The 22,128-nt window shown below is 35.0% G+C and overlaps 1 protein-coding gene across 1 annotated transcript in view; it reads right to left on the bottom strand.

Annotated features, from left to right (window-relative positions):
• The window catches only part of Adamts20 (ADAM metallopeptidase with thrombospondin type 1 motif 20), a 153,269-nt gene that overhangs the window by 17,723 nt on the left and 113,418 nt on the right, over positions 1-22,128 (bottom strand). The window contains exons 30-37 of the mRNA XM_027934237.3: positions 13,804-13,977; positions 13,558-13,728; positions 11,038-11,238; positions 10,191-10,320; positions 9,887-9,981; positions 9,706-9,800; positions 9,045-9,178; positions 3,060-3,151 (exon numbers count right to left, since the gene is read on the bottom strand). Of these exons, the coding sequence (XP_027790038.3) occupies positions 3,060-3,151; positions 9,045-9,178; positions 9,706-9,800; positions 9,887-9,981; positions 10,191-10,320; positions 11,038-11,238; positions 13,558-13,728; positions 13,804-13,977 (1,092 nt within the window). The remainder of the gene's footprint in view (positions 1-3,059; positions 3,152-9,044; positions 9,179-9,705; positions 9,801-9,886; positions 9,982-10,190; positions 10,321-11,037; positions 11,239-13,557; positions 13,729-13,803; positions 13,978-22,128) is intronic.

The raw sequence follows: 22,128 nt of genomic DNA, 5'->3' as shown, positions 1-22,128 counted from the left end.
AGAAAAATGACCACTTACATGGAAACCCCAATAAGGTAAATAGTTGATATTTACTATTTATCTAGCCGCTGCTCACCAGAGGGCAGTGGAATGACATATTCAAAGTGCAAATGATCATCATCATCATCATCATCATCATCACTGCAAATCAAGGATTTTATAACAAGCAAATCTATCTTTCAAAAATGAAGGCAAAATAAAGACATTCTCAGATAAACAAAACTCAGTATTCTTATTAGCAGTGTATGGAAGAATATGCACAGACTATATGCAAATACTATATCATTTTATATGAGGAACTTGAGCATACACAGATTTTGGTTTCCATGAGGCATCCTGGAACAAACGCTCCACTGAAATTGGGGATAACTGGAAGTACAAGTATATGTTTCTATGTCACTGGAGTGACCACGCTAGTATTGGAAAAATTAGACTTTAAAATTAAAAACAAAAAAAGTTACTACAGTAAAGAAGAACATTTTATAATGATAAAAAGCCTATATATTAGGAAGTTATGATAAATAAAAATAAATAAATACATAAGCATGTACAACAAGACCCCAACAGAAATGAAACAAGATTGAACTTAGAAATAGATAATTCAGCAATTATAGTTGCATAGTTTCAGTGGACTGAAGAATCAAGTAGAAGATCAACAAGGAAAAAGAAGAGGTGAATAACATTATAAACGAACAGGGCCTGTAGTCTATAAAACACTTCACCCAACAACATTCTTTCCAAGCACACATTGAACGTTCTTTAGCATAAATCATATGTTACACCGTAAAACAAGCCTCAATAAATTCAAAAGGACAGAGACAATATAGACCATGTTTTTCAGTGGAAATGAAAGTAGAAATTAAACAAAGAAAAGAAGAAGGAAGAGGAGGAGGAGATTTGGAAAATTCACAAACATTTTGCAATTAAGCACCATACTTTTAAATAACCAGTGATCCAAAGAAAATGTTCTATTGTCAAACAAAAGACAATAGAAAATATTTTAAGATATATGAACATAAAAGCACAGCATACAGAATTTCTGAGATGCACAAATTAAGTGCTTGAAGGGAAGTTATTGCTATAAATGCCTATATTAAAAAGAAAAATGTCTTAAATCAAGAACCTAATCTTCTACCTTAAAACACTAGAAAAAGAAGAGACAATTAAATCTAAAACAAGCAGAAGAAAAGAAATGATGAAGATTAAAGTGAAAATTGATTGACTACAAAACAGACAAATATGACAGAGGGGATGTGACCACTGATCTTACAAAAATACAGAGGTTTATACATTCCATCAGGAATGTATTGGAACCAGTTAGATAACTTAGATGAAATGGACATCCCTATAAAGAAAACTACCAAAACCAATTAAGGAAGAACTAGAAAATCTGAATAGATCTATAATAATAAAGTGATTAAATTAGTAACTAAATTTCACAAAGAAATGTACAAGGTCAGATGGTTTTGCTGAATTCTACCAAACATTTAAAGAGTGAATTCTTCATAAAGTTTTCCCAAAAAGTAAAAGAATGAATACTTCCCAGTTCATTCTATGAAGCCATTATTTCTCTAATATCCAAACCAGACAGACACCATAGAAAAATGACAGAATAAAATCTTAAGAATATAGACAAAAAATTCTGAACAAAATTTTAGCCAAGCAAATCTAGAAGAATATAAGAATTATACACTATGACCATGTGGGATTTATTCCAGGAATTCAAGTTTGCTTTAATATACTAAAATAAATCATTATAATATATTTATTATATTAACATAGTAATAGACAAGAACCCAAAATCATCTCAATGGATGCAGAAGAACCATTCAACAAAACCCAACATCCCTTCTGGTAGCAATACTTAAGCTAAAATTAGAAGGGCACTTCCTCAACCTGATCAAGGGCATCTACAAAACACTCATAGCTGATATATCTACTGAGGAAGGACTGAAAGCTTTTCACCTAAAATCAGAACATAAAGAAATATACTCTTCTATCCAACACTGTACTGGCAGAGATGACCAATCAATGAGGCAAGACAAAAAAATTAAAAATACCCAGATTGAAAAGGAATTAGTAAAAGTATTTTTACTCACAGATGACATCATCATGCATTTAGAAAATCCTAAGGAATCTACTAAAAACCTATTCTAATTAAAAAATAAATCTTCATTTTTCTTTTCAGCAAGATTGTGGGATAACAGATCAATCAAAATTATGAAAGCAATAAAGAAGTTTGGGGGAAAATATGGAAATAAAAGATGAAAGCAAGAATGAAAATGTAATCTCTACATTTCACACATAATAGAACATCATTTCAGGAATGTATATAGTCAGTCTTGTGTTACTACAACAAAATACATGAGGCAATTAACTTTCTAAAGAGGAAAGCTTTATTTAGGCTCATGATTTTGGAAGTTCAAATTCAAGATTGTGCAGCCCCATTTGTTTGAGTCTGGCAAGAGCAGCACATTAAGTTGGGCGTGTATGCCAGAGCAAGGGATCTCATCACAAGCCAGGAAGCAGAGAGAGAATGAACCAACGGAGCTCCACAATCCCCCTCAAGTTTATGCTCCCAATGACCTAAGTACCTCCCATGAGGCCCTGCCTCTTGAGTCCATAGCACCTCCTACTACTGCCATCTGGGGACCTATCCTTTAAATATGAACTTTTGAGAGACCTTCATCCAAACAATAACAGAGTGCCACAGACCCAAAAAACTAATACTGATGCTAGTAGTGGTATATGAAAGTCACATGTTTATGTTCTATTCCTTTACCTTTTAATTAATACCCAAATTATGAAGTATCATGAAGGAGAAATAGTATATGAACAATTTAAAATTCTTGTTATTATATCTCTCAAACAAACCCAATATTTGCAAATGCTCTTCATCTAAGGTTTATCTATAATCTTTGAAATAAAGTGCATATAGAAACTTGTGCTTATTGATTTACTTATGCTTCTTGCAATATTATGGTAAAGAAAATGAAACAGGAGAAACATTTTCAATTTTTTTCATAATGAAGGAAAAAAATTAAATACATATTAAATACCTGTGGGCATCTGGCAGCACTATAGCAATCTCCAGCCGTGGCAAATGGAACTGCCTTACCAAATATTGTCTTGGAAAAAAGAAGGTCCGTAGCTAGAAAATAGTAAAACTCTTTAGTATTAAGATAACATTGCAATCTTTATTGTCAAATGTACACAGAATTTGCATACAATTGTCTTCAGTGTATTTACATAATGAATTCAAAAATTTAACCAAAAAGCCACAATTATAGTACATAGTGTAGAAGAGTTTCTCAATGAATACATGTTCTTTAATACAAAAATGTTCATCTCATAACTTACCCTAAAATTGGCAGGTACATCTGTAATTAAAACAGAAGATTTAAACCAAATAATTGATTTATTATATTTTATATCAGAGCAAATACTAAAATAAGAAAAAGTGAGATCAGGACCAAAATCACTAAAGAAAAAAAAAAGATTAATTAAAGAGAGATAAGTTATGCTGAAGTGCTTATGCACTGCATATGTATCAATTCATTTGGGAAATTAAGGACCACCAAACTAAAATACTTGCTGTTTTCTTTGATATCTTACATTACTGCATTATAGTATTCTTTTCATCTTAATTTTGCTGACACTATTAGCAGAATTTTCTGATTAGCAATAGCTGGGGATTCTACAATTATCAAAGGAACAAAAATAGAATCATGAGATCAAAAACAGGTTGAAAGGAATTCTAAAAGTCAGCTGCTTCAATCATTTAATCATGCCTGACTCACTTAAATAATATTCCAACAGAATTATCCAGACAGTGGCTATCAGCTTCACAGAGTTGTCACAAATTATTTCACTTTTAGAGAAAACTGCAAGATCATTGCATATCCCATGATGACACCAGTCCCTTGGAGGCAATTCTCAGAAATAGCCTTGCTGCAAAGAGCTATCTTATCTCCAAGAAGGGTTTCCAAAACTAAGAGCACTTCTTGGTGTGTGAAGCAAGCCAGTACCAGTGAGAGCCAATTGTGGGCATCTCTTCCCAACTCCACATATAATAAGGTCATGTTGGTAGCTTATAATTGGCTGTGTGCAAGTATAGATACCATGAAAACAGACACAATCCAACTTTTTCCAGCATATCTGGTCATTAAACATTTATACATCACTACTTATGGCTATTATGAGTTAGACTGGGGCAGAGCTAAGTATGTATATAGTCCACTTGACTCTGATCAATTTCAGGACATCTACCAAACTCCTATAGAACAACTACTTGGGTGGCTCAACATCTCTCTCTAATTTAACATGTATGAGATAAATGTGTTATCTATTTCTCCACATTTATTCCCTTGCATTATTCCCATCTCACCAAATTATACAACTATCCACCTGTTATTTTAGAAATCTTTCTGAACAGTCCATGTCACTTATTCCCACGTCCCTTCTGTGAGAAAATCCTATTAAATCAACTTCTTTAATATTTCACTATATTGTGACCCATGTCCTTAACTGTGTACCTCATCACATGAGATTCTTAATTATTTTCATGGATACAAGTTGTTCTCCCTCCAAGCAAGTATAGAATATGAGTTTCCCCTCCTCCTCCTGATACTTTTAGTCCAATGGCTTCTATGATGTCACAGATAAAATTCAATTACATACAGTAGCCCACCATTATCCATAGGGAATATTCCAAGAAATTTCTCAGATGCCTAAAACTGAAATGGAAATGAACCCTATTTATACAGTATTGTTTCACACGCACACACACACACACACACACACACACACCTATGATAAATTCTAATTTACAAATTAACCACAGTAAGATATTATCAGTAATAATAATAATAATAAAATTAAAAATGTAAGAATATACTGTGCTAAAATAAAATAAGGATTTCTTGAACTCAGGCACTGTAATACCACCAAAGCTGATCTGATAAAACAAAACACTGCCAAGTGATTGACAGGCAGGTAGCATATCCAGTATGAATATGCTGGACAAAGGGATAACTCATGTTCCTTGTAGGATGGAGCAGGACAGCATAAGATTTCATTAAATTACTCAGAATGGCATGAAATTTAAGACTTAAGAATTATTTATTTCTGGAATGTTCCCATTTAATAATTTCTGAACGTGGTTGACCACAGGTAACTGAAACCACAGATAATGGGAGGTCACTGTCATTTAGTACACATTGTTCTTCATGGTCTGTTCCATGGAGACTTCCTAATATGCTATCATCCCTCAACCTCCACTCAATTTATGGTTCAAGATAGCTGTCCTTAGAAGCTTCTTGGTGAAACAAATATTTATTTGTAACTTATTTTATATTGGGCACTGTTACAAATACTGTGAACACAATAGTGGATGAAGCAGAAGCTGATGGAAGCAGAGTCCTACCAAAGAGAGACTAGTAATAGAGTAAATTTCTATATTATGTTAGGAGTGATAATTGCTATGATTAAAAATATACATATACAGCATGGAAGAGCACTGGGGAGAGAGGAAGATTAATAGTGCCCTAGTGATCCTTCATGGCCTTATTGAGAAGGTGAATTTCAGCAGTTATACATAACTGTGGGATGAATCTTCCAGGCAAATTGAACAGTAAGTGAAAAGGCCTTAACACAAGGGCCTGCCTAGTGTTCAAGCAAAGAGCCACTGTGTCTGGAGTCCAGTACACAAGGAGGTGGGGAAGGGTGAGAAGCAGAGTGGTAATGGAGGTGGGGAGATCATGTTGAGTTTTGTTGATCAGTGAGAGAATTCTCTATTCACCCTAAGTTAGGTGAGAAATGTCTGGATAGTTTCAAGCAGAGTTTGTTTGTTAAGAAATCAAATGAGAGAAGCACAAGTCATAACACAACTGAAGTTCTATAGGATTGTTCTGGCTTATCTGTTGAGAAGAAAATCAATATCAGAAGTGATATGGACTTGGACCAATATGGTAGCAAATGAGTTAGTAAGAAAGGAGATTTGGCACCTCTTAGACAGTTCAGGCTGCCATAACAAAATTCCATAGACTGGATAACATAACTAACAGAAACTTACTTTTCACACTTCTGAGGGCTGGAAATCCAAGAATCCAAGATCAGGGTCCCAGCATGATTGAGATCTTGTGAAGGTGTTTTTGTTTTCTGTTTTTTGACTTGCAAATGAAGACCCTATTGCTGTATTTTTCCATGATAGAAAGCTCTGATAGCTCCTCCTTTACTTAAAGTGTGCTCCTCCTATTATGAGGGACCCTTCTTCATGTTTTCATTTAAACCCAATTTTGTGGAATAGTTCCATCTCTAAATATCATTGCATTGAGGGTTAGGGTTTCAACTTTTTAATTTTGGGAATGTGCAATTCAGTCCATTGTGGTATGCATGTAAAAGGTTCACCTGATATAATTTGATGATGGATTTCATATGGTTGTAGAAGAAAGAGAAACATTAAAGATATTGCTAGTTTTTAGCTACAGCAGAAGGAGAAGTTTATAGTTGCCACTTTGGGCAATGGTTAAAATTGAATTGAAGGTAGAGGTTTAGCAGGAAGTAGTAGAAGCTCAGTTATGTTTGACATACCTATGACACATTCACATGGATATACTGAGCAGACAGGTGGATGTTCAGGGTAACAGTCCAAGTTGGAAATATACACTTGGGACTATCATTTAATAGATGGTACTTGAAATCTATAGAGGGAGTGGGATCTCCAAGGCAATGAATGAGTCTTAAATGTTCCAACATTAAATGTTATGGAAGATTAAAAGTAATTGGCCAAGTTAAGACATAGTGAGAAAGACAAGACAAAAAGTGACCAGGAAAGGCACAAAGTCATTATAGTGTGGTGTCCTAGAAGGCAGGTGCAGCAGTTAAAAATCATGGAAGATGAAAACCAAGAATCTACCATTGAATTTAGAGGAATGGAGGCCATTGATAATCTTAATTGAGCTATTTCCTAAAAGTGGTATGAATAAAAAACTGATCTGAATGAGTTCAGGAGGGTATGGAGGAAGAAAAATGGAAGAGAGAGGAATGACACTTTTAAGGAATTTACTGTAAGGAAACACACAGAAATTGGACAGTGGCTAGAGAAGAAGAGAGTAACAAGGATTTGTTCTTAATTTTAATGGAAGAAACAAGAGCATTTTCTCTGTGTAACGCGCAAATTAAAGCAGAGAGGAAGAACTGATGATGTATTGTATTGATGGGGATAATATAGTATCTGACAAATTCTGTTCCATGGCATAGGTACAAAATTGGTGAAAGGTTTCATTTAATCAATACTTGAATTTTGCCACATTCATTGAGGAAGGAAAAAAGAAGAGCTAAAAATGTATGTAATTGATCTTGTACACTCAGGACCCAGCCCAATGACTGAAAATATGGCAACTTTGTTTGATAAATTTATGAAAAACAGCTAAATATGTAAATATATACTTAGCAGTACTAATTACCTGATACATAATAAAATAATAACCAATATTTTTAGTGCATTTATTACATGCAAGACATTGACTATGTATATCATCTCTTAATCTTCACCAAAAGTAAGAAAGAAAGATAAGAGAAAGAAAGAAAAAGAAAGACAAAAAAGCAGGAAAAAAGGAGAGAAAAATTGGGGGGCAATTTCTTATTTCACAGTTGAGGGAATTTAGACTTTAAAAGGTATGTTCAAGGTCATACAATTAATAAATTGAAACAAAGAATTTACACCCAAACAATATGACTCCAGAGTTTCACTGAAATCACTACTATAATTTGAATAGGATCTGTTCTTACTAACTCATGCAGAAATTCAATCCCCAAAGTTTTTTGTTAATTATATCAAGGGAATGGAAACTTAATTCTGTTATGGTGTTTTGTTGTGAGTTTTTTAGGAAATGATGAGATTATATTAGGTCAGTGGGGTGGAGCCCCTATGATTGAACTGTGGTGCTGCATAAAGAGATGGAGAGAGATCTCACAGACACAGAGATACCCACACATGGCCACCATGATGTGAGGCAGCCAAGGATGAGGACTTTGCCAGAGCCTGTGTTATGCCATTTGAATTTTCAGCCTATAAAACTATGATCCAAAATAAACCTCTCTCCTTTATAATACAGGAAATAATTTTGTTACATTAGTGAAAAATGAACTAAACATCCACTGTAGTAAATGTTGAAGGTTTGGTAAATGGTAGTCATCAAGTTCATCATCATATTAACTATAATTTAGATACTACATATTAATGCAAATACTGCTTCAATAAATATTCTCTTTTCATTTCTTTCTCTAGTTTATGCACTGGGCTATACACAGTTGATCCAATGAGGACTGAGATCTGTCTCAGCTTTTGAAATAAACTCTTTGCCTCTTTATGCAGGCATGTCACTTTCAAGACAGCAGGCTGCATCATGCTCAGTGTATTTAGATTCCATAAATATGTTTTGATTTGATTGTATCATAAATTAATTTCTAGGCAGTATTATAAATTAAGGCAGTATGATTCATTACTTGAGGTCCGTAACTAGGTCTTTATAATCCCCCCAACAATTACTAACTAGGAAACGGACAAGTCACTGAACTTCCATATATATATAAATTTCTCATCACTGCTTACAGTGTGATATAATAATTGCCCTAATACAGGATTGCTGACATATTAAATGAATACTGTATGGGAAAATGATTGATCAATTATAATTTATAATTAATGTTCATTATTAATTTAAACCCTGAAAAAAATACTTACATGTATATGTCAAAGAAGTTAATTTTCTTGCCCTTTTATAGTTGGTTTTTTTAAGGTAGAGGGTTTTGATTTGAAAGGGCAGTATCTTATCACTGCCACAACCATTACATTTTGATTAAGGGTACCCCTGATATGTCATTGCAGAGAAATCAGATAGCTAATAATACTTTTTAAATTAAGTAATTGTTTTGCAGTGCCAGGTCCTTCTCTAAACCCTGATTATCATATATATCAGCATATTGCTAGACTTTCATTAGGAAATGGAGGATTTTGTTTTAAAAATAGAGTCAGCACTTACTTTTAATTTGCAAAGAAGTAAGATCAATTCTTATTTTGCTGAAAACAGTATATCCAGCAGCTAGGTAGTCATTTTTACATGCACAGTCTTGCCTCCTACTTCCATTAAAAGGGCATTCATATGGATTTTGTAGTCTGTAACAACATTGGAATATTTTTAATCTTAGATAGTTATTAGACCCCAGCATGATGAATGGTAAGCTTTGAAAGTGGGAAAATAAAAAAATACTCCTGTTCTTCAATATCCTAATTCCAACAAGTTAAATGTGAAAGAAATAAAAATAATTCAATATACAAAACTAATATACGATTAATATACAATATTCTTGATGGGCAATTTAAGGATAGTTTGCAGAAAAATAATTCCTAATGTTTGTCACTGGAATTAATTTGATTTTTATGAAAATACACACAGATCTTTAGCTAGTCCCTTCTCTATTGTCCCACCATTCACCCACGTTTAAGTCAATTTCTCTGTGAGTAGAGCTTAACACTCATGTCTTTCTTATTAAATATGCATGGAAACAGATGGCTTAGGTCCTCATATGTCCATCTGCTCTTAAATTACTTGCCCCATATGTGATCTATTCAAGTGTCATACAAAGGTTAGAACTTCTAAAAGTCATAAAAAATACACAGATAGAACACAACACAGCTCATACCTAAAGCCATACACTTCAGAAAAGTTGTCTTCTTCACCTTTTACCAGTGATACATATTCCTTGGGGTTCTCCAAGTGCATGTCTGCACAGTGGACCTAAAAGAAAAATGCAAACACCTATAAAACTTTATCAATAGACAATGAACAGTGGTAAAGTCAACTAGGAACTCTTTCTGTAATACCTTTATTATTCTTCCCTTAATGTTAAGGTAATAGTCACCATCCTTGGTAATGTTGCTTTTAACTTGGATTTCCTTGCAGGTGGTAAATGATTTACCTTCAAAGACAAGTTAACACATCTTATCAACACTGAACAAATTACAAACACAGCATGAGCTTAATCATATAGATACTGCCACACATTGACGACCTGAACCCTTCAGGTTGTAGAGTATGTGACTATCATGTCCATTTATTTTTACACTTTACTAAAACTTCTTAGAAAAACTTACATACTAGGCTCATTTTTGAAATTTATTAACTTACAGTCATTGGCATAACATTTCCTTTGAGCATCTGGTTTTAAATGCTTCAGACACAGGTCACTGGACCCACCATTTTCAGCTATGCATTCTACTCTTCTCTCCATTATCCCACTTCCACAAGTCACTGAGCACTGTGAACAGAGTATAATTTACAGAAAAACATATAATAAATACTAAAGAAGTCCAGTAAGTCCATGCCTGCTCAGAGTAGGTCCTTTTGAAATAAATGGAGGGTCAATAAGGGTTAGAACTACTGAAGATAAAGAAATACACTGAAGACTGCACAGTTACAGATGGAAAAAGTTCTCAGTCCTGGACTTAAGTCTATTATTTCTCAGTTACTGGCTTCTTTTCATTTATTTTGTATACTTATATCTATAATACATTGTAAATACTTAATAAATATTAATTAACAAGGATATTAAGACTCCTAAGAGTTTTTTTCTCACTGAGTTAAGATGCTATTTGCAAAGTAGTATTTATCTGCTTTCCATCAATTAAATTGAGAATATGATATAGTGAAAATAATATTTATTACTCATATATTAGATTTATTTATTTCTTCACTTATTAGTAAATATGTTTTAAATACTTCCTCAAAGTGTAATCTCCTTACAGGGTTCTCTGAGGAACAGAAATAAGTATTGATATGGCATCTATTATTAAAAAAAGTTCCAGAAAGCATAGAGGAGAGATAAGATTATATGTACAAATAACTGATACATTAGTTTTCAGACAAAAGGAGATGAGACAACTCCAAGAATATAGCTAGACATGCAGATTACCAGGCATTCTACCCCCTGGAAAACCGAATTCAAAAAGTTTTTAATTCATTATTTCACACTGACCTTGCTCCATTTTCCAACTTTCCAAGTGGCCACATGCAAACAGCCTCTCATATTGCATTTGTAAACCTGAGAGGAAGGTGGCACAGGGCATTCTCGATAGGATACAGGCCAAAGCTGATGGAGCTTATGTTTCTTAGTAGACCGGATCCCAATGCAATATGTAATCCTTTGTTGATAACTAAATCCACAGTTACCTGCACACTTAAAAATACATAATTGCAAGATGATAAGAAGATGTTTTGAAACTTAACAACTAAAATTAAACAGTTGTTTAATTATTATTCATAATAATAATTATCTATAATAGCTGCATTATCTCCACAACAATCTTAGTTGATCAGCCTCATTTACAGATGGGTAAACAAAGTTTCCAAGCCATTTGCTCAACTTTTCCAGAGTTGTACCAATAAATAGAAAGAACCCAGATTCTGGCTAGGCTTTGTATTTTGTAAATTTTCTATTTATTTTTCAACATCAAGTTTTTTGAGTTTTTTACATATTCTGGGTGTCAAAGAGTAACAAAGATTTTTCAAGGTTACCACAGGGTCAAAAGGAAGAGAATAAGAATAAGGCAAGATAAAATCCCACATATGTAAAGAACTCAAAAAACTAATGTCAAAAAATAAATAACCCAATTAATAAATAGCAAATGAACTAGACTGACATTTCTTAAAAAAAAATGAAAAGGCCAAAAAAAATTGGAAAATCTGTTTAACATTTTTATCAGTCAGGGTAATGTAAACCAACTACACTGAGATTTAATTTCACTCTAGTTAAAATAGCATTCATCAATAAAACAAATAATAAATGCTGGTGAGAATGTTGGGGGAAAGGAACTGTTGTTAGGATTGTAAATTAGTACATACAACTACAATGGAATTCAGTATGAAAGTTCCTCCAAAGACTAGGCATGGAATCACCATATGACCCACTGTATACTCTTTGGTGTTTACCCTAAAGAACTAAAGTCATTATACACAAAATCAATTCAAAGTATATGAAAAACCTAAAAGCATAAACAAAAATTATACATGTCTTAGAAGAAAACATCAATATTCATCTTTGTGACTATGGAATAGGCAATAATTTCTCAGGTGTAATACTTAAAGCACAAAGACAACAATAATTTTAAAAGTTTGTCAAATTTGGCTTCCTCAAAACTAAACACATTTGTGCACCAAAGTACACTATGAAGAAAGTGAAATGACAACCCACAGACTGAGAAAAAAAATATTTAAATATCATATAATTGACAAAAGTTGGTACCTGAAAAAAAGTTCCTAACTTAACAATAAAAATACAAATGGGCAGAGGATTTGAATAGCTATTTCTAAAAAGAAGATATAAAAAATAACAAATAAGGGGCTGGGGATATGGCTCAAGCGGTAGCACGCCCGCCTGGCATGCGTGCGGCCCAGGTTCGATCCTAAGCACCACATACAAACAAACAAACAAAAAATAACAAATAAAAGAAGCTAGACACAAAAGACCACATGCTTTATGATTCCATTTATACAAAATGTCCAGAACCAGGCAAATCAATAGAGACAGAAAGGAGTTAGTGGTTATCAGTGACTAGGAGGAAAGTGGGAGAATGAGAAGTGACTACTAATAGGTAGAAAGCCTTTTAGGTGTGACACAATATTCATGGTGATGCTTGCAAAAACTTACACTGAATTTCTCTAAATTGCAAACACACAGACTTTACGATTAGCATAGAAGGACATTAAAAAGTCAGTAATGACTGTTATATGCTTAAAATATTAAGTATAGACATGGAGGACTTCTTAAAAGATAAAATTGAGCTTTAGATGAAGATGGTGATGTATGGAATGAAAAGTAAACTGGATCAGAATTAAAGGCATATCAGACATCAGAGAAGAAAAGATAAGAAATCTTGAAAACATCTATACAATTTATATGAAATATTACTCAATAATAAAAAAAGAATAAACTACTGATACATATTGTGACCTCAATGAATCTCCAAAACTTGTATTACATCAGACAAAAAAATAATTCTATTTATATAAAATCCTGGAAGTTCAAACTAATACAGTGACACATAACTAATATAGAAAATAGTGGGGGTTAATTGTGGGGTGAAGGGAGTATAGGGAGGATTATAAAATAGTACAAGGAAATTTTGGGGCTGATGGAAGTATAATATGCTATTTATTTTGTATATTATACTGAGCTTATGGATACATACATATGTCTAAACTTAAGCTGCACACTTTAAATATGTACAGTTGATTGTCAATTATACCTCAATAGTACTGTTTTTAAAAAGTGAGAACCATGCAAGACCCATTTGCTAAACTATTCCTAGTAGTTGGTTTCATGGATGGTACCAACGGACACTTCAGACTAACATTTTGCTGTTAGTACTCTACACAATCCAATGGTATCACTCATTAGATCAATATGCATACCCATTATCTGTCCCCACTTTCAAATTTGAGACCCAGCTGTTGTGTACAGGAACAAAATTTCTCAATTCCTTTTTTTTTGCCTTACCTGGGATGGGTCTCCTGTTACTACCACATATTTGCAGGGAGGGTTTCTGCACTTTTTGATTGACAGAGGCCTGGTTGAAGGGTCACAGAAACTTTCATTTACTTGCATGTTCTGGGCATCAACACACTTCACAAGCCGATGTGTCTCTTTTGTCTTACATGATGTTGAGCACTAGAAATGCAATAACAAAATGAACAGCACACTCTTATAGACATTGTCTTTGAAAGCTCACTCATCAATACTCACATCCAGCCACTGTCCCGCTATCCATTGGTACTGCACACAGTCCTGGCGCCAGCATTGCCTCTGAAAATAAGGCCGGGTGGACCGATCACACCTTTCTTCAGCCACCCGACCAACGCCTCTCAGTCTGCAGTAGACATCTCTTTGCTGAACTCCAGAGCCACAGGTCACAGAGCACTGCAAAGAAGCCCAGATGCATTGAACTATATAGCTAACAAATATCAAATTATATAAAAATAGCAAGATTGAGCTATTGCACATTTTTATTTCCTTTAAACATCATTTAATATTATATTATGCATTAGGCAGAAATTACATGTGTTGTAGCGTGTGTGTGTGGAGTGTGTGTGTGTGTGTGTGTGTGTGTGCGTGTCCTCTTTTTCAATAAATTGCCTGAAGCCTTCCAGAAACTTTGACAAGTGAATTATGTTATGCTAGACCACATCCAAATTCCCAATTGATAACCCTCTCTTTTGACTTAAATGCACTTGATGTCTATAAAAATGACCATGAAGTCATAAACTATTCTACTACATTGCTTTTATGTTACACTTAAATTCTTACACTATACACATTATATCTCAGTGAATAATGCTTCCAAGAGTGTTAGGTTCACCTTTTTACTTATAATATTTCAGTTTGTACCTATTAAGGGATCCATACATTTGCTATTTGTTGACTCCCAATTATATTTCAGTGGATAAGAGTTTGGGAAGCTACTGTATAACTTATAAATTTAGCCTCTCCAGGCCTCATTTTTCTTATTTGTATAATGAAAATTTTGTGTTATTTATATAATTTTACAAAACACTTATATATTTTTCTTGTCAAGAGTTTTCTAAAGGAGGTACCATGCTGAAGACACCAAGACTCAGAGAGTTTCAGTCACTTGCTGGCCTCGGTAAGGTAAGGTGCTACCTATGTGAGGAGGTTTCTTAGTCCATCCAGAATGTTAATTAGCAAAATAAGATAAACTAGGTGACTTATTAATGATAAAAATTTATTTCTCACAATTATAGAGCCAGAAATTCCAAGATCAAGGTGCCAAGAGATTCAGTGTATGGGGAGGGCCTCCTGTCTGGGTCATAGAGGACACTCTCACTGTATTCTGATTGGACATGACATCTCAGAATCATGAGAGCAATGCGTTCATGATCTAATTAATTTCCAGTCCCCTTTTTGTCTCATCACCTTGGGAGTAGGGTTCCAACATGAATTTTAGGAGAACATGAATATTCAGACTATAGCATTCTGTCCCTCACCCTGCCAAATTCATGTTCTTCTCACATGCAAAATATAGGCAGTCATTTCATCGCCATGGCCCCCAAAGTCTTAACTCATTACAGCATCAACTCCAAAATCTAAATCCAGAGTATCAATATCTAAGTCAGACATGAGTGAGATTCAAGGTATGATTCATCTTGAGGCAAATGAACCTGTGAAATCAAACAAGTCATGTGATGGGAAAGGCATAGGATAGACATCCCCATTCCAAAAGGGAGAAAAAAACAATGGGATGGGTAATAGGTCCTGAGCAATTCCAAAACCCAATGGGACAAATGACATCAAATCTGAAGTTTCCAGAATAATTCTAGGCTCAATGTCCTGATTTCTGAACATACTGGGGGAGAGTTTGGGCCAATGCCTTGCCTTCACACTCCAGGCACCTCTATCTTTTGAAATCTATGTGAAATGGCCACATTATCATAATAACGTGGTTATGTACTGTGCATGCCTGGGAGATGCACCACGTTGACATATGTAGCCAAAGCTAACCACCTATGCACCCTGGTGGGGCAGCCACTTCAGTGTCCACTGCGTTGGGCCCACTGAAGCCATACCTGAGACAGCAGAGGAGTGCTTTTCACCAGAATGTAGGGACTAGAGCTCATGGTGTGAGTTGGCACCAGGTAGCTGTCACCCTATCCTCCCCCTCAGCTCTGGCACTGGGGCCTATGAGGGCAGGGGTAATCCTTGATAATCTCTGAAATGCCTTTGCAGGTCATTCTTCCATTGTCTTGGACAACAGGCCATGGCTTCTATTTAGATGGCTGTGTGATATCCACATTGTCTTGATAAATAACTCACAGCGATGATTGAAATGGCCATCCCAATTAATCTAATTATCATTAGATAATTTTCTAATCTGATTATTAAATTTGGCCACAGCCTTCACGTTCTATATTGAATAATCTTCCTCATTTTGACAAATAGGAAACACTGAGAATATTTTAAGTTCTCTTACCCTTTGATTTATATTCCATTTTTTTAAAAAAATCTTTTTATTTATAGATGGACACAAAACCTTTATTTTATTTGTTTATTTTTCACGTGCTGCTAAGAATCAAACCCAGTGCCTCAAACATGGGAGGCAAGCGCTCCACTACTGAGCCACAACCCCAGTCCCTACATTTCTATTTTAAGTCACTTCTCTGTGGTGGCATTTTACAATAAACAGTCAGGAGAAATCAAGTTGCAACTTCAAAGCTGTGCTTAGTAACTTCTTTGATATCCAGTTTTATTACCTACCAGTTCTACTTTCCACAAAACACAGAAACCCTAACACAATTCCCTGAAATGTGAACACAAAGTAGCCAGATTCTTTGTAACTGTGTATCAAGGATGGCCTTTCCTCCTTTGCCTGCCATCTCATCAGATTGGCCTTTACAGTTCACAGTCTCTAAGATTGAGCTCTATCTTCGGTTCTTCTCTTTTCTTCTTGAGCTCTCACCAGAATTGCCCTTAATCCCTTCAGGGCCACACAGGATTTTGTAACATACACATCAAAACTCTTACAGTCCCCACACATTACCCAGTACCAAAACCACTTCCACATTTAGATGTTTGTTACAGCAGCATCCTGCTATCAGTACCAATTTTCTCTTAGTCTGTTTAGACCTCTATAAAAATATACTCTAAACTAAGTGACTTATAATCACAGGAATTTATTTCTCACAGTTTGGGTGCCTCAAAAGTCCAAAATTGAAGCTCCGGAAGATTTGGTGTCTGGTGAAGACTTGGTTCTGATTCATAAAAGATCATCTGCTTATGCCTTCTCATGTGGTAGAAGTACAATGACGTCCATTTAAAATTAGAAATCCCAAATTGTTTATTATTCTTCATTTCCTGATAAAGCTGTTTCATCCATCCCAGCTTCCTATAAACCATCATCTTGTGCTGAGAATGGGAGCTAAAACTGCCCTCCCCAAAACCCCTGGCACCAACATGCTCAGAGAACTTGAACTGTGATAGATCTATTGTAGATTGGGTCTGAAGTGTCCCCCAAAGGTTCATGTCTGAAGGCTTGTTCAGAAATGAGCTTTTGGACTGGGTGTGGTGGTGCATGCCTATAATCTCAGCAGCTCAGGAGGCTGAGGCAAGAGAATCACGAGTTCAAAGCCAGTCTCAGCAAAAATGAGGCACTAAGCAACTCAGTGAGACCCTGTCTCTAAATAAAATACAAATTAGGACTGGAGATTTGACTTGGTGGTCAAGTGCCCCTTAGTTCAATCCCTAGTACCCATCCCCCACAAAAGAGAGAGAGAGAGAGAGAGAGAGAGAGAGAGAGAGAGAGAGAAGAAATGAACTTTGGGGAAGTAATGCATCATGAGGGCTCAGACTTCATGACCTCATGAGTGGATTAATCCACTGATGGATTCATAGCTGAAGGAAGTATTGGGAGTTGATGGAAACTGTAAGAGGTGGGATCTAGTTAAAGAGAGTGGCTCTTGGGGGGCATGCCCTTGGAGACTGTATCTTGTCCCCAGTCTTTCTCTTTCTCTGCTCAGATGTTATGAGAAGGGCTTCACCAAGCCCTTTCAACATGAAGTTCTGCATCACCACTGGCCCAGAAACAATGGACCAGGTGACCATGTACTAAAACCTCTGAAACTGTGGGCCAAAATAAATCTTCCCTTTTCTAAGTTGATTTTCTCAGGTATTTTGTCACAGCAACAAAAAGCTGACTAACACAATATCTTGGCTAGCACAGATTGGAAAAGTCTACATATGTATATTTTCTGGCTTTTTCCCACTGTGAATCTAATATTTCTGTAGGACAGCACAAACAGAGAGCTGTCTTCCCAGTTTGGACCAGGCTATGATTAAATTCATTTTTATTTGGTATCATTTTCTCTTATTGATGAAGCAACCAAATTCAGTGGGTTCGGATCCCAGCAACCTCCGTGGTGACAGAAGAGACAAGCTAAGTCTCTGGGGTAGTTTTTCATAAGAGAGTCAATTACGGGGATTCCACCCTCATGATCTAATCAACCCCACACTCCACACCTCCTAATACTGTCACTCTGGGGTGCAGGATTTCAAACCATGAATTTTGAAGGGACATAAACAATTGAATCACAACAGTGGTAAAGCACAGTCAAAGCTCCATTCTTCCTGTTGAGCTCTTCTCACTCACTGCCTCTGGGGGTGGAAAGACTTCACAGTTTTGTAGCTGTGGAATATGAGGTTTTCTAAAACTAAGTGGTGAAAATCATATAACAGAGCTTGACAACAGCACAGAGTTGTGGTGCATCCTTAATAAGGTGCGGGGTCTAAGAATATTTATTTAATTTGTGAGTCCAGTGCTGTATATTCCCTGTCATCTCAGAAGAGATTTGAGGTAACACTGGATAGTATTGTGTGAAGACCCATCAGTATTCCCAACAGCAATATTATAAAAAAGAAATCAGGTTGTTCTTCAAGTTCTCTATTTTTACAGGAGTTCCAGAGTAACTAATTTCCTTTTTTATTTATTTTAACAACATTAACACATATCTGCAAAATATAATTTTGCCATGAGAAAAAAATATATAAATCCCACAAAATCTAAGAATTTAATTTACCAAGTAGGCTCCAATTCCTTGTACAAACTGTAGCAGCATTTTCACTATAAAGACACTGTAAAATTTAGTATTTCTATCTTGCATGTATAAGCAGCAACCGCTGACTTCAAAGAGAATTTGTATGCATAATTTTACTTATCTACATAATTCATATATACATTCAAGTTATGCTTAAGCTATTGAATTTTGCCAACTCATTGAATGTTTTCACAAAACATATATACCTCTTTGTAGGGAGACAAATAACTTAATATGTGCTGTGCTTCAGGAACACTATTAGATAGACTAAAACATCTGGATGCAGTTTAGCCTCATCTGAACCTCTTATGAAAACATTTAACCTATAAAATATGGCTCCTGCAAACTTTTCAGAGATAATTTCAAAAAAATAAACCATATTTGGAAAACATCCTGCCTCCAAACCTGAAAAAAACAATTCCTGGAAAAAACAAGTTCACAAAACATAGCTTAGCAAAAAGTTCTAATGAACACATATAATTTCCTATAATTCACTAAACCACACTGCTTTATTGTTCCTTTGATCCTAAGACAAGTTTAAAAAAAAAATCCACTGAGACCAGGCATGGTTACTATATTTTATCATGGCCCTCTCCTTCCCAAAAGGAGAAAAAGTGGACTGCTTTGAAAAAAAGGTAACTTTTGTTTTTCAGTATTTTAGGGAGTAAATTGATATGGTTTTAGATTTGAATAGAGGATAAATTTACTTCAATTTAATATTCCTCAACCCTTGTGTCATCAACAACCTGCAAATTCAACAGACACTTTTCAAACCTCTTCTTGGCTAATCTCACCAACACATTTGGCACAACTAACCACTTCCAGTGCATTAGTCTTACTTCTAGGATTGAAATCTTTCTGGTTCTAGGTGCTCTCCTCTTTCTTCTCCTCCTCACAGGGTCCTTACCTGACTCCACTCTCTCTGATCATATTTTAAGCATTGGCATATCCTACTAAAGCATATCAAAGGCTACTGAAGCTAAATGTTTTCGTAGCAGAACGCATCACCTTTACCTAAAGCCAGTTCCTCTTATGGTCATAGATGCGGTGAAGGCACTGCCATCCCTCTTAAGTGGCTTAACAGAATGGCCTCCCAAGTACATTACAACCCCCATACACTCATCCTTATTTTAGTAGTTTTATAGAACTACATATTTATATGCGTGTTAAATTTTATTTTAAAAATATCCCCAGATGATGTGTTTGAGGGCTTTGTGAGGCCATGGATGCAAGTATAACACAAATAATTGGAATACATTAAGTTAGCAACCCTACATAACTCAATTTTGATAGAAAAATCATACTGACACATAAATATAACATTGCTTAGACTAGAACTTGAAAGGCTTAGTGAAAACAGAAGATAAATTTTAGCAAATCCACAAGTTCTGTAGCTATTGTAGAACAAAGATAAAGAAGTATCACAATCTGCATTGCCAAATGGCTTCAATAATGCTGACTCACTTTGCCATTTAATAAATAATTATTTAAAATAAAAACAGTGAAGTCCTCTCTTGATGAGTTGGTTATAATTTTCATTGTGAATAAGGTTTTTGTTCCATTAGTTATTTGCAACTATAGTTTTTTCAAAAGAATCAATAACATAGTAGTAGTATGCCATTTTGAGTTAGAAACTCTAAGAATACCTAGTCCTAATCTTTCCTTAATTCTGAAATCTCTTTTACAGTAATGGTGAATGAGAGCTTATCAAACTAAACATAACCAAATATACTTTCTTAAAGCATTCACTATATCTTCAAAGCAAACATTTGATTTTTAGATGCCTCCAATGTTAGCAAATACTCTCTTATGTTGACCTAAAATTGTCTTTAAACTTTACCCACTTTCCAGAATCTGTTCTCTTCTATTAATTTGAACAAAAAGACGTCTACTGTCGTATAAAAGTATGAAGGTGTGAGGACTAGAACCATGGAAGCCACCTAATGACCATCAGGAGCTGACAAATGAACTGGAGATACGTCAATCCAACTCCTTGATATCGTGGAGCTGCTAAATCAAAATTAAAACTAGCCATGCTGTTTTTGTTGTGTAAAAATAAACATTAGTGCTTTAATCTGCTAATAATCAGGGCTTTTGCTGCTTACAACAGAAGACAGCAGGACTGATAAAACAGTATTGTTGCCATTTGATTGTTCTTCACTGGAAATCTGAAACGTAATGATTTTCTTAAAGTATGGATCCCGGAGTATGTATCCAAATACCTGACTATTAGAGCCAAAAAGTACAAACATTATCCTTCTGTTAATATAGCCTAATGTGCTTCTAGTCATTTAAGTCATTGCAGTTTAGTAAACATTGTGATCAACTAAATCCTCAGTTTCCTATGCATATAAAATTACTATATATTTTTCATTTAAGAACTAGCCATTTTTTACATGAATAAGCTTGCAATAAATTTAGCACAGGATATATTACATTTCTACTGAATAAATTACTATGTAAGAGCCTACAATTATTGAAACTATGCCCTTCTTGGCCAGAGAGGGCAATATATTATTAAGGAAATATAAGGATAAGCTAAGATACAATGATAATAATGAAATAATTATGATAGCAAACCCAGTGGGAAAAGCTCAAATAGATCTGTGTTCAGATTTCTGTCCCCCAATATCTCCTGGCCTGTGACCTGCACACGCTGCTTGTTTTTTCATCTGCATAATGGATGCATTAACCTCCAGTATACTGTTGTTTTAATAGAGAAGCTTCTCATACATTGTCAGGAAGGGAGTGACTGTCCCTGACTCCTCCCTCCCCCCCTACTCTTTTTTGCTTCACTTTTCTTGCTGAAGTACAATTATTTCTGCATTGAAAAATTCATTGATATATACCTCATCTCAGTCATTCAGAAGCCATCTTAAATTTTTAGAAAAATGATAAAGAAAGAGATTTGACAAGCAGCATTGAAATGCAAAAACAGAAGATTGAGAACCATAGCACCCAGCCCCAGAGGAGGGACGGCATCCCTTTCTGAAATTGTACCCAGCCTGCCTGCCTTAGTGGACACATCACTGAATACCCTGAAGACAGAGATGAAGGTATTCTGGATCCTTCCTTGATGGCACTAGGGACTTGAAAAAGATTAATTATTTTTAGGACTGGGGTTGTGGCTCAGTGGTAGAGCATTTGCCTCACATGTGTGAGGCACTGGGTTCGATTCTCAGCACCACATATAAATAAAATAAAGGTCCATCAATGTATATATATGTATATATATATATATATATATATATATATATATATATATATATATACATATATATGATTATTTTAAAATTATAAAATATAAATGCATATCTCAGAAATTTTTGAAAATATGGAAATAGACATGCATTTGGAGATGAAAATATGGAATTAAATACAAAATCACTTAAAATCCAGCATATAGTTTTAATTTGTCCAAATTAGGGGCTTCAGGTGGGAGGTACTAGATAGATTCATGGGATTT

Source organism: Marmota flaviventris, chromosome 3, assembly GCF_047511675.1.
Source record: "Marmota flaviventris isolate mMarFla1 chromosome 3, mMarFla1.hap1, whole genome shotgun sequence".
In the NCBI taxonomy this organism is placed as follows: Eukaryota; Metazoa; Chordata; class Mammalia; order Rodentia; family Sciuridae; genus Marmota; species Marmota flaviventris.
The sequence above is the reverse complement of the archived record's forward strand: the minus strand, read 5'-3'. Positions and strand labels throughout refer to the sequence as shown.